The 13,188-nt window shown below is 37.3% G+C and overlaps 1 protein-coding gene across 1 annotated transcript in view; it reads right to left on the bottom strand.

Moving 5' to 3' along the window:
- Nucleotides 1–13,188, bottom strand: part of LOC148945266 (sialate:O-sulfotransferase 1) — a 41,133-nt gene that overhangs the window by 27,129 nt on the left and 816 nt on the right. The window contains exons 2-3 of the mRNA XM_089098994.1: nt 8,341–8,396; nt 935–1,030 (exon numbers count right to left, since the gene is read on the bottom strand). Of these exons, the coding sequence (XP_088955120.1) occupies nt 935–1,030; nt 8,341–8,396 (152 nt within the window). The remainder of the gene's footprint in view (nt 1–934; nt 1,031–8,340; nt 8,397–13,188) is intronic.

The following is a 13,188-nucleotide window of genomic DNA, read 5'->3' as shown; positions in this document are numbered from 1 at the left end:
AAATAAAAAAACAAGTTTTTCAACTGAAAGTAAGGAGCAATATCACAACTTAAAACGAACAGAAAATATTACGTATATGAGTGGGTTCACCCCCTAGTAAATACCTCGCTCTTTAAGTCAACGATTTCTTAGTACTTTCATAAGAGCTATTTATTCTAATTAACGGCCCTTGTGATTAAGGGTTCCTTTTTAAAGATTTGGAACAAAATTCGAACTTTAGCTTAAAGAGCAAGGTATTGACTAGGGGGCGAACCCCCTAATATACGTATTAAAAATCTATGAATATAGAAGTTCGTTATGTAAGTTAATTCTTAAGTTACGTGTATCTATTACTAATAAAAACGTTCGTAAATAAAATTAAGCAAGTTTCGAGAAAGCCATTTAACCAAATAAAAGTAAAACTAATATACAAATTTTGTTTTAACTATTCATGTACGGCGAGCCAAAATCAAAACCTGCATTAATTCAAAAACGTTCAAAAATTAAATAAAAAAAAACAAGTATTTTTAACTGACAGTAAGGAACGACGTTAAAACTTAAAACGAACAGAAATTATTCCGTATATGAAACAGGCTGTCCCCACCTCAACGCCTCGCTCTTTGCGCTAAAGTTTGGCTTTCTCACAACTCTACTTTAAAAAAAAAAAACTTTAGCGTAAAGAGCAAGGCGTTGAGGAGGGGACAGCCCCTTTCATATACGGAATAATTTCTGTTCTTTTAAGTTTTAACGTCATTCCTTACTTTCAGTTAAACAAACTTGTTTTTTTTATTTAATTGGATACTAAAGCCATTAAAAGGGTGTTAATAGGCTAATCAATGTGTGCTCGTTTGTTGAACAAGACAGAGTGTACAAAGAAATAGATATGGGGAGAACCCCTCCCAGGAATAGCTAATTGAATGAATAAACTCAAAATTATATAAAATATATAACTTACTTAACCTCGAACTTTGAACATATTTTGTCATTCCGCCACAGCTGCCTTCTTAATTTTTTGATAGTATAAAACGTTGGGTAAAAATGCGTTGGTCTCCTAGAAGAACAAAAAAAAACAAAAAAACATGATGGTATATAGAGCGATATCACCGATGTATAGCAAAATGTCGTTCCTGTTCATTTTGCAACGTTTTCAGACAGCTGAAAACGTTGGCTTACGAAAATATCTTTTTTTTTTTTTTTTTTTTTTTTTTTTTTTTTTTTTTTGTTCTTTAATATTTTGATGAAATACAGATGGGATTTTTTCACTGCCATCCGGTGTTATATAGTGAAACATGCATCTACAATGGTCAAATGTCAAATGGTCTAAATCAATTGGTTATTGCCCGCTGTTCGAGACGAAATGACAATTTTCCCATTGTTAATTTGTCATTGAAAATACAAATGAGGAAAATTTTCATTACTATAACCCGAAAAAAATTACAAGCCAAGCCTCTGTTTTCAGAACTACTCGTACACTGAAGTCATTCATTTTTCAAAAGAAAAAAAAACTGTCCTAATTCAAATACTGTATTTCAAAAATTTACTGTCGTCATTCACATACCAACAAAGTCAATTTTTTGGTGATTACTTTAATTTTTCCAGGCGCCTTAACTAGCCTTTGTTAAGTTTTTCCTATGGTACAATATAGTGATTGCACAAAGGAGGGCAAGGGAGGGGTATAATTTGGATACGGTAATTTAAAAGGCAGTGTTTTAGTTGTTCTTTATAACTAGCATTCACAACTCAACCTCTCAATTCGTTACTTTCTTTTTGTTTTCACTGAAACGGTTGGGAAATGGAAGTTCATACATTGTATAAAAATGATGTCATTTTCATTTGTTGATAGATACTCTATCTTCCATCCATCCATCATAGGGCAGAACTAAGGTAGATAGTCATAGAACTAAGGGATGATTGAGATTTTTGGGTTGACTCATGACGGACAATGTTTACTGGACTTGTATGCAAAAGTGGGGACTGAATTTGCTTGGACTCACAGGCGAACAAGTGAGCTAAGCCTAATATAAGCTTGCCCGCTTAGAGTCTCAGGCGAACTACCCTGTTTCCGGATTAACGCATGAGCAACAAGTCCCCTGGACTCGCAGGCGAAGAGGGAGACCTATAGTGTTCCAGATGTCAAAGAAACTTATTGGTTTCTTTTCCATTGATCAAATACCATAGTTGTTAGCCCTATGAGTGAGAGGCGGTCTTGGAGGGGTCACTCAGCGCCTTCATACTGATAGAAAAATCTTGAATAATAATTAATTACACTATAATTCCACTATAATTATAATTCAACAACAACCAGAGTGTGACATGGCTAAATTTCAGCTTAAAAGTAGGCTGTGGGAGGGAAAGAGTTTTCAATAGCCCACGGTCTCACTTTGTGTCTAAATTCATATGGGTCTGAAAATCATTGCGTATTTTTAATTTAAACACATTGCAACATGCTTACGTTTCCGGTTAAAGTTTGAAAGTGAGAGGAAGGGGGGCGTTAACGAGCAATTTTTTGTTGCACCGTTCCTTGGTAGGATCGGTTGCACCAATAGCGGATGCTGTTCCGTTAAAAATCTGGCATTGCAAGGGGTGACAGGTCGTCCCCGAGTGAGGTGGAAAAAGAGATTTTAAGAAAGATTTTTATTTTCAGCCCAATAATGCCCACCAAAACAGACCAAGCCAAGAAGAACTATCCATTAATCAGAATCCCGTGTGAATCCTGTGTCGTTTACTAGGCTATAAACTCCTTGAGGGGCGCCACTCCTCAAGTGGGAATAGATTTTACCGCAAGGTACCCAATCTTGCAGGTACCCCAAAAGGGTTGAGGCATCCCTTTGAAGAGGCCGTCGTCTTGAAGGATTTATGAGGCTATGTTGGCCTCAGGCGGCTTGGTGCTGCAGTGAGTTGTTAGTAGTAGTAGCCGCAGTAGACATAGCTGGATTTCTCTGTTTCTGAATGACTTAGTATCGAAAAAGATAAAAGGTCGTGCAATTTGAAAATCAGGTGAGAGAATGTACGATTTTCTAACATATTTTTTTTATCATTTCAAAATTTTGTAGTCTAGGACACTGTCATATTTTCGTCAATGTTGCTACGATGAAAATAACAGATTAAATATGGCAACGCTTTTTGTCCTTAGAAATTAAATATAAACAATTTGTTGATTCCCAATGACAACTCAAACTTCTAAAGAAAGTTACATGTTGTAAGTTGTTCCTTGTCCTATTTTTCACTGATTTGTACCGAAGTTTGTTTTGTTTTTTAAGTTTAGCGCCCGCTATTTCTGAAAACAGCATTAGAAATGAATGCCAGTGTTTTTAAGTTTCTAAGGTATACATGGTTGTTTAAGTTCCCTCTTAACGAATTTAAACAATAACGTTTCATTTTCAGTTTTGTGGACGTATACGGGATGGAGGGCTGGGGTTCCAGGCCTCCGAAAATCTTAAATTTTCTTGAGTTTCTGGCTACCGTACTTCACATTCAAATTGGAAAATGTCCATTTATTTTCTAGTACTACCCCCTCCTCCCTATTTTTTTTATTATCCCCCCCAAAGAAGGAGCAACATTAAAACTTAAAACGAACAGAAATTATTTTGTATACGAGGGGTGTAACTCTCTCCTCAATATCTCCTCCCTCTTTACGCTAAAGTTTAACTGTTTGTTCCAGTTACTTAAGAATGACTCCTAAAACACAAGGGTCACATAATAAGATTTTTTTTTAAAAAATTCTAAAAGAAAAAACTCTAGCTTAAAGAGCAAGGTTTTGGGTAGGGGCGAGCCCCATCATATACCTAATTATTTTTGTTCGTTTTAAGTTTTAATGATGCTCCTTACTTTCAGTTGAAAAAACTTGTTTTTTTAAATTTAATTTCTGATCGTTTTTTAAATGATAATATATGTTAACAAGTTCATAGCTTGCAGTCCTTCCCCTACGAACTGTGGGGATCAAGTCATCCTCAAAGACATAGTTATTAGATTTTTCGATTATGCTGAACAAAATGGCTATCTCGTAAGTTTATGCGGCGACTTAGGGGGAAAAGGGCGTTTTGGGGGGGGGGGGGCTAGCCGCCCTCCAATATTTTTGGTCACTTGAAAAGGCCACTACAGCTTTTTTTTCCAATCAAATGAGCCTTCTCCCGGTCTTCTAGGATCACTGGTCCAATATGATCACCCCTGAAGTGCAAAATTCCATATTTTTGTATATAGGAGCTTGAAACTTCTATCTTAGGGTTCTCTAATATACTGAATCTGACCGTGTAATTTTCATTAATACCACTTGATGTTTTGAGTTTTTCCCATTTCAAAAACTGGGCAAATTTTCTCAGGCTTGTAACTTTTGATGGGTAACATTAAACTTGATGAATTTCATATGTTTTGAATTTGCATCACAATTCGATTCTTTTGATGTGTCTATTGCTATCAAGACTTTGCTTCTTAGGGTTTCGGTTACTATTGAGCCGCATCCGCTCCTTACTTACAGTTCGTTACCATGAACTTTTTGATGAATCAGGTCTTCGTCTGGTTTTTGAGCTGTCACTATCTTCTCTTTCCGGCGCACACCATAACAAAGAAGTTGATAACTAGAACTCGAAGAAGTCAACCTCTCAAAATTCCTAAAATACAGTAAATTCTTCTAAAACCCTCTGAAAATCTAATTTTATTGCGTCTTCACTTTCAATTGGCATAATTGCTGAACTATTTAATCTATTCCTGATTCATTTTTAATACCAGATGGTTTTTTTATTATTAGTTTTAGCCTGGAGAATGGATTATATCCAGGAGCAACGCTTACAGGAATTGTTAAGAATATTTCACAATTTCGAAAATAATTGGGTCCATTTTGATGGCAGCGCGGGGCTCTCTCAAACACGGGGCCTGATTGAGTCCAATCGCCCTTTATCCGGTCCTGGTAATGCCGGTTCTTTACTTCATTCCCAAACGCATAAACGAAATCTAAACTCAACCAAAATTACACAGGACTTGCTTGTTAAAATAAATGGCAGTACTTTCAGGCCCCTGAAAAAATGCTCCTTTTTCTTTTCTATTTATCATTCTAAGAAAATGCTTTGACAATGGCCTAGGAGAGCGTCACACATCTTCAGCAGTTTTAAATCTCTGTGTACAGTTTGAAACTGGCACCAGTTTCCTTGGCTTGGCAACACAGTAGAGAGAATATATTCTCTTTTCTGTGCTTGGCAGCTAAAACAAAGAAACATGTCTTGAAGAAACATGATTTTGGTGCAGGGTTGCCCCTAGTGATTTATCACTATTTCTAGTGATTCTTTATATTACCTAAACAAAAAAAAACACTAAATTAGCATATACATCAATAGACTATTGAAGAAAATCACTAAATCAACGAAAAAATCACTAAAATGTAGTGATTTTTTCTCACCGGGTGCCAGCCCTGGTTTCGTTGAAGAACTTCAGATGCATAGTATAGACTATAAAACTTTGTCTATATCTTAATCTTTTGCATTATCTACTTCATCTGTCACATCATTAACTGTAGGCTCTAGATCAAACAAAATCCACCCTTTCCAAAACATGGTGTGATGTTCTTCAACGCAGCGTCCAGTTCCAGTCCACTCATTTCACAAAAACCGCGGAGTTAAGACCCTTGATACTCTATCAGAATAAACTGAAATCGGCGCCATAAGAAAATAATACAATTAAACACAGGGGTAGATCCAGGATTTTTTAGGAGGGGGGGGACAAAATAGGTTGATCTGATAAAATTGCGTTAGGAGCAAGTTTAATTAACGCAAACTTGCGTTAATTAAGTAAATTACACTTCGTTAGACTACGTTAGGGGGGCGCTCGCCCCCCTGGATTCGCCACTGATTAAACACAGCACAAGTAAATCCTTCATTGGAAGTGCTTGCCTTATTATTCTTTTTCAAAAAGTTAAGAAACATTTCAAAGATCCGGATTCTCCGAAATCCTTGGGGCAAGGGCCGTAAATTATGCAAGTTGCCCATTGCTTACACATAGGTTTTATAACGGAAAACAGGAAGCACGTGGGATCATGGGTGTCTGATTAGCTCAAATCTTTCCCAAATCATAATACATTAAGTTGTCTGTGTGTGGCTAACATTTTTGGGATAACACTTTTTATGTATCTTGAGGCAATGCCGAGATTCGAAGAGTTTCCCGAGAGTGTACTCTAGAACCGAACGCGTACCTGAATAAATCAAAAGACTCTATGTGCACCTGAGTTTTCAGAGTATTTATAATATTTCTGGAGTGGATCAAGGGATTGAGTTGAAAATTTAAGGGATCATTAGAGTGGAAGGGGTTCAGTTGGACTTTAAACCTTGATTTGGGGAGGAGGGCACAGAAATATGTGCATCCTGTTCATCGAAATAACCTATTTGTAATATCTTGGCAACAGCTTTTGGGGATGGAGTTGAAACTTTTGGGCATTGTTGGATAAAGGAAGGATGAGACTGGAGCAAGGAAATTCAAATATAGCGTTAGGGGAAGAGGAGGAGGGGCTAAATAAAATTCTGGCTCCGATCCAACCCAAAACAATGTTTTTGCCATTTGAGCTCCTATGGGACTTTCAGGATGTCAAAATGGCATATCAGCAATATCACAGGAAAGGAAAAGATCAGCTTAAGGGATCAAGTTAACAATTGACAAAGCATTGGAGGAAGAGGAAATCAAGTGGATGTAGATGTTGAATTAGGGGACAGAGGTAAATCAAAAGACACTACGCCCATCCAGCTTATCGAAATAGAATTTATATATATCTTGGGAACAGCTTGAGGGTTGGAGTTGAAACTTTAAAAGGTACTGTTGGAGAAAGGAAGACGGAGAGTGGGACAAGGGATTTAGTGGTGGTGGAGACAGAACAGGTAAAGGAAAAATTTATGTTCCAATCCAGACAAAAATAACATTTTGGCACTAAGGGACTTTTAATTCATGCACGGTAAAGTAGTCAGAAAAATCAAAAGAGACTGTGTACTCCCAGGTTGTCAAAACGGCTTACCTGTATTATGTCAGGAACGACTTTTCTTGCGAGTGGGGAGGGGGAATAGGGCCTAAAAGCTTTTCATTATGTGCGCTATGTGCACCTAATTTTTTTTTGCAATTTTACAGTACCTCGAGAATGGGCTAATGATTCGAGTTGAAACTTCGTGGGAGTATTGGAGGGCAGGAGGCAGAGGTAAATCGAAAGACAAAGTACTGTTCGGCCAACAAAACATGTCTGACATATATCTGGAATGGCTAAGGGTATTAATTTGAAACTTTCAGGGAATGCTGAGAGGACGGGGTAAACGAAAGCTGAGTTGTCCCTTGGGGGAAAGAGTAAGTTAAACTAGAAGACATTATGCGCAGGAAAATTATCAAGATACCATTGGTATTGGTTTTCTCTGCGCCAATAAAATCATGTGTTTTGTTGGGAGCAGACGGAGAAGGTCTTATGAGGCCTGGAAATGGGCCCAAAAACTTTTCGTTCCTAATTAGTTGTATTTCAAGCGAGCTTTTGCACATCGTTCCCTATGCCAAGATTCCCAGTATTGTCCAAAGGTATACTGGGAACAGGGGCGGATCCAGGATTTTTTTTAGGGGGGGGGCAAAATAGGTTGCTCCGATAAACTTGCGTTAAGAGCAAGTTTAATTAACGCAAACTTGCGTTAATTAAGTAAATTACACTACTTTAGACTATGTTAGGGGGGCGCCCCCCTCACCCCTCCCCTGGATCCGCCACTGACTGGAAACGACAATTGTACCTGAGTGAATGAGATGACGCTATGTGTACCTGAATTTTCAAGTCATTTACAATACCTTGGTACTTGCTTTAGCAATCGAGCTGAAACTTTGAGGGAGTATTGAAAGGTAGGAGGGTCAAATAAATGTATGATTTCAAACAAGGGGGGGCTAAATGAGAAGACACTGTGTGTATTCAGCTCATCGAAATAACATGTATGCAACATTTGAGAATGGCTTAGGGTATTAAATAGGAACTTTCAGGGAATGCGGAGGGAGGGGGACCTCCCTCAACGCACCTGAAACGTTGAGTAGGAATTAGACAGGGGGAGGCAGGGGTGGAAGCAGATTTAAATTTTAACTTGGAGAGGAGCCAAGGAGAGCTTCTCAAAGAAAATAAGTTTGGGAGCAAACATGGCAGTATTGATTCTTAGTGCCAAAAAATCTTATAATGGTTTTCGGGCTAAAACGGCTGCACTGAACAGTTTGTTTGTAAACATTTTTGCGATTTTCCTGTATCTGCTATCCATGAGCCAGTTTTGTCAAAAAAATAAATCATATCAGTGTGAAGCAAGGCTAAGGTTTCTGTTTCCAGCCTCAAAATTCTTAGGAAATTTGCACAATAAAATAGTAAAAAAAATCGGGTCTTACCAGGTTTTACACTGAACTTGTTCAAGTGATGCATGCCTTTTTCTACTCCTAACTTGCTAAGAAACGTCTCTTCGTCAAAAAGTGTTTTTGTTTCATCAAGAGTTAACTTGGAATTCGTGGTCGAAACCTCTACAAAATCTATATCGTCAAAATTGCCAATATAAAATAATAATGATACCAAAATCAAAGTAAAATATATGTAGAAATTTCGGCGACTCATATCAATTTGAAATCCAAAGTCTCGATTTAGAATAGAAGCATTGAAGCTAGTAGCAACAACACATTTAAGCTAGTTATTGAGCATTAATAAAACATTCAGGCAATATAACAGTTACCGAATAGTACGGCTTGAGTTACACATTACTCTGTCTATCAAACTCAAACTGCTAATTACTTCAGGTCGACAATACTTTTAGTTTATTTTCACCTTATTGAGTTCCTGCGTTCTAGCTGCTATGTTACTTTTGTTGGTTCGACGTTAAAATTTATCAACTCCAGAAAAAAGCAATTTTCGAGATATAGGCTATCTTAGCCCCTATGTTGAATGACTAGACTTGAATTCCTTGCTTTCGGATAAAATTACTTAAGGCCAGTAAATTAACATAAAAAAATTCACGAGTAGGCTATAGGTGCGGTTCCAGTCAAACCTGACAACAATAAACGAAAAGAAATCCAGGTGGATAGTTTTGATTGTTTTTACGAAAGAAAATCAAATATTTTCACTTCTATCAACTGCTGAAATATTTTGGACAACATACGATATAAAATATATTTCATGCATACACTGAAGAATATTGAGCTTCAGGTATTTGGAGGTAATAGCTCCGTTAAAAAATATCAAAAGAAGGACTTGATTCCCTTGAACATCGCACGAGTTAACTATTGGATAAGTAGTAATAATTGCCTTCAGTGTTTCTAAGCCAACAAGATCGATCCTGATCAATATGTGGCGACGTAAGATTTCATACAATTTAAGGAAAGAGTAACTAATCTCACTTTCTTAGGGCCACTATTTTTCACTTTTACTTACAATCCAAACATCCACGAGTTGAATAGCAAAGTTTAATGTAAGGAAAGAAGCTCAGGAAAGATGAGTTGTCAAAATTAAGACACTAGACATCAAACGAATATCAAAGCAACTGGAGGATGACACATATTCCTTCAAAATTAACATACTCAAGACAAAAGGCAGTCACTGACTAGGCAATAACAGATCTATGAAATGCAAAACACAGAACGTCAATATAATGACGCAGCGAATTTAAACGGGAATTCAAATTAGCATAGGTAAAAAGCTACAAATAACTTTGTGAATTCATCATAACACTGACTATCAAGAAGCGTAACGGAACCGTTAGTTTCTTTCAGAAGATTTCATTAGCCAACAGAACGAGTTAGTTTGGAGTTAGCAACCTTCTTTTCTCTACCCGCTAAAATGATTATTTGGTTGTATCTCCGTCTCATTAAATTTGAATTTAAGGGGTTTAGGCAAGCAAATTTGTAACTAAACAATCCCGACTTTTAAACAAAAAATATTCACATATTTACAACATCTTGGTTTTATTAACGGTGTTTCTGTTAATACGGAGATGCCAATCAAATCAAAAGTGGCCGATAAGCCACTAATCTTTTACCAAGTTATAATCACTAGCTACTATATATCTGCTGAACCATCGCTTGGAAGAATCGACAAGTAGCATTGATAACATATTCCCTCGGTGGGAAAATCCTTGATTGACGGGACTCAAGAAAAAACTGTTTTCCGACTGATGTTTCCTCTCTCGTTCCTTCTCAGGAATTGATCTTTTCTCTTTCTTCCTCTCTCAGCTATAATCAGAGCGAGCTCGAATGCTTGAGTTTTTCTAACCGCTTTGATAAGCGAAAGCGTTTTTCAGAAGCACCGTTCTGAATTTTCCTCGGAACGAGGTAAGTGGCGGTATATTTAAAAGATGGTCATTGACACCAAATCAAACCTCGCCCTTCAGTTAGTTTTTGACCAAGATACAGCCAATAGTGCTGCCTATGTGAAGAGTGAAGTGGCATCATGTGTTATTTATTTATTATTTTCTCTTTCACCAAGACACTTTGTATGTAAGGAGCTGTAGTAGGAACTTCGGAGGGGCTCATTCGATTAGAAGTTCCATTGTCCTTTTTAAGAGTCACGATGATTGGAAGGAAAGCAACCCCCACGCCCCTTATTCCCCCAAAGACATCCGAAAAAAATTTTGAGATAGGCATTCTGTTCAGCATAACTGAAAGGTTCAATAACTATGCCTCTGAGGATAGCAACTGCCCTTCCAAAGCGGGACCGGATCTAGGGGACAAGCACAATGGGCGGCGGAACAAGCTAAAGATCATATTAAAAAGAAAAACTTCCCGAAAGAAAAACTAATGTAACGCTTGAAATGATCTAAATTACAATAACCAAGGGTTTTGTCGCGCAAGTTACACGTTTTTAGTAGCCTCTCGCCGTTCCCTCCTGTTTTGTTTTAATGGTTCATTTATGAATTAGGACGATAGATCAATGTAATGGGCGTGGGTGAAGCTTCGACGGTTGGCTATTACCTACCTATGTTTGTAACCTAGGTATGCTCCTCTGTTAATAATTTTAAGAGTTTCTAGGGGCGCCAATTCACGAAAATGAAGGGAGGTAACGATTTTACTGTTTTTTATGAAGAAAAAGAATCATTTCTTGGAGTCTATGGAATATATTCCAGCATACATGCCTAATGACACAATGGCGTTTTTATTTCGTCTAATCAGTTGCGATAAAAGTAATATTTAGGTTATTACTCCATGTTGAAACAGTTTTATAATGAAAGTGGTAAGCCTAAAGCTACAGAACCTAGCATGAACTGTTTCCAGGCAAAGTTGGCATGATCATAGCTTTGCCTATATATTTTCTCAAAATTATTGGTAAAAATTTCTGAAAAATTTTGCTGAAACCGAAGCTAGAAAATATTTTCGTTTCTTTCAAATAAAGTCTTCGTATCTGGAGCATTGAATTTGTAAAACAGAAAAAATTTCAACTAAAAGTAAGGAGCAATATTAAAACTTAAAACGAATAGAAATCATCCAGAATATGAGAAAGACTTTCCCCTCCTAAATCCCTCACTTTTTAAGCTGAAGTTTCTTAGTGCTTTAAGAAAGCCTCTCATTCCAATTAAACGGTCCTTGTGTATCAGGAGTCGTTCTTAAGGGGCGACCGATGTCCACGTGCAGTAAGCATACAATTCAACTTTGATAATAGATGGATTCAGAAATAAACGGGTTTTAAAAGGAATGACGTACAGTTATTGAGGCAGTGTTTCCATGTCTTTCTGTTATGGGTCGTTACTTCGTGGATTTATTTCCGGGTTACCGATCCTGATTTTTTCCAGAAAATAAAAAGCATAGAGATTATTTAACCTAGTGGCAAGAATCTGTAACATTTTAGAAGAAATCTAACATTTAGTGAGCTCCTACAGGTGACTAGTTGTCATCAAGAATTTGTGGTTTGACTAGTAATAAGGGAACAAAAATTGGTTGAAGTTTTCAAATGAATGTATTGGTACAAAAATTCAAGACTTGGTACAAAAATTCAAGCTTCAGCATAAAGAGTGAAGAATTGAGGAGACAGCAGCCCACCTCGCATATGGAATAATTTCTGGTCGTTTTGAATTTTAATGTTGCTCCTTGCTTCTACTTGAAAAAAATTTTAACCTCAGGTTGTTTTTTCAAATAATGCTGGGAAATCCACCTTCCCCCTCCGTGGAAAACCTCCCACACGAAAAATGTCTCCGTGGAAAATTCCTGCCAAGTAAAATCCCCTTTCCCTGAAAAACTCCCTCTGGACAATTCAATCCTAGCTTAAAATTATCCCAGGAAAACTTCCTGCAGACAATTCCCCATGGAAGATTCTCCTTACTTTCATTTGAAAAAATACTTTTATTTAATTAATTTCTGATTTTTATTGAAATCATGCCTGAAATCCCCCCTGCCTCCTTGGGAAGTTTTTCCCAGAACCCAAACCCCCAACGGAAAATTTTCCACTGCATAAAATTTCCCCATGGATAATTTCTCCTGGTCCCCATGGGTAATTTCTCCCGTAGGAAATCCCCCCCCCCTAAATGAAAAATCCCCCGAGACAATTCCATCGCCGTGAAAAGTTGTCCTGGACAGTTTCCCCAGAACATCTCCTCATGTAAAATTGAGTCGCCAAGAAGAAAGTAAGACAAATAAAACGAATACCATACATGAATTCTGGTAAATTCCCCCCATGTAAAATTTTCCCCTGAAAAATCCCCAGGAGACTTCCCTCCAAACGGAAAATTTTCCCCATTGAAAATTGACCCTCCCTCCTCCCCAGATGAATATCTCTTCCGTTCAAAAAATGTCTGAACATTTCCCACTAGCAAATATTGTATTTAAACAAAAGGCAAATTTCATTTGATCTTTCTTCAAAGGCTGAGGGGGGATGTAATATCATCCCAAGAGGCATAATTGTTGGACTTTTCAACTATGTTGAACAATATGTCAATCTCAAAATTTTTATCAGATGTCTTTGGGGAAAAAATGGACGTATTTTTGGTCACTTAAAAAGGACACTAGAACTTTTAAGTTCCGTTTGAATGAGCCCTTTCCCGGTCTTCTATGACCATCAACCCTAGGTGGAAAAAAAATAAACACACATCCGTGATCTTTAGGCAAAAACACAAAATTCTACATTTTTGCAAGAAGGGACCTGAAACCTCTACATTAAGGTTCTCTAATACGCTGAATCAGGCAATTTTTCTCAGGTTCTCAGATTTTGATGGGTAACATTAAACTTCATTGATTTTATATTTTTGACACAAGCATAAAAAGCAA

This window comes from Artemia sp. Qi Xiang Cuo, chromosome 13 (assembly GCF_049724085.1).
Source record: "Artemia sp. Qi Xiang Cuo chromosome 13, ASM4972408v1, whole genome shotgun sequence".
Lineage (NCBI taxonomy): Eukaryota > Metazoa > Arthropoda > Branchiopoda > Anostraca > Artemiidae > Artemia > Artemia sp. Qi Xiang Cuo.
The sequence above is the reverse complement of the archived record's forward strand: the minus strand, read 5'-3'. Positions and strand labels throughout refer to the sequence as shown.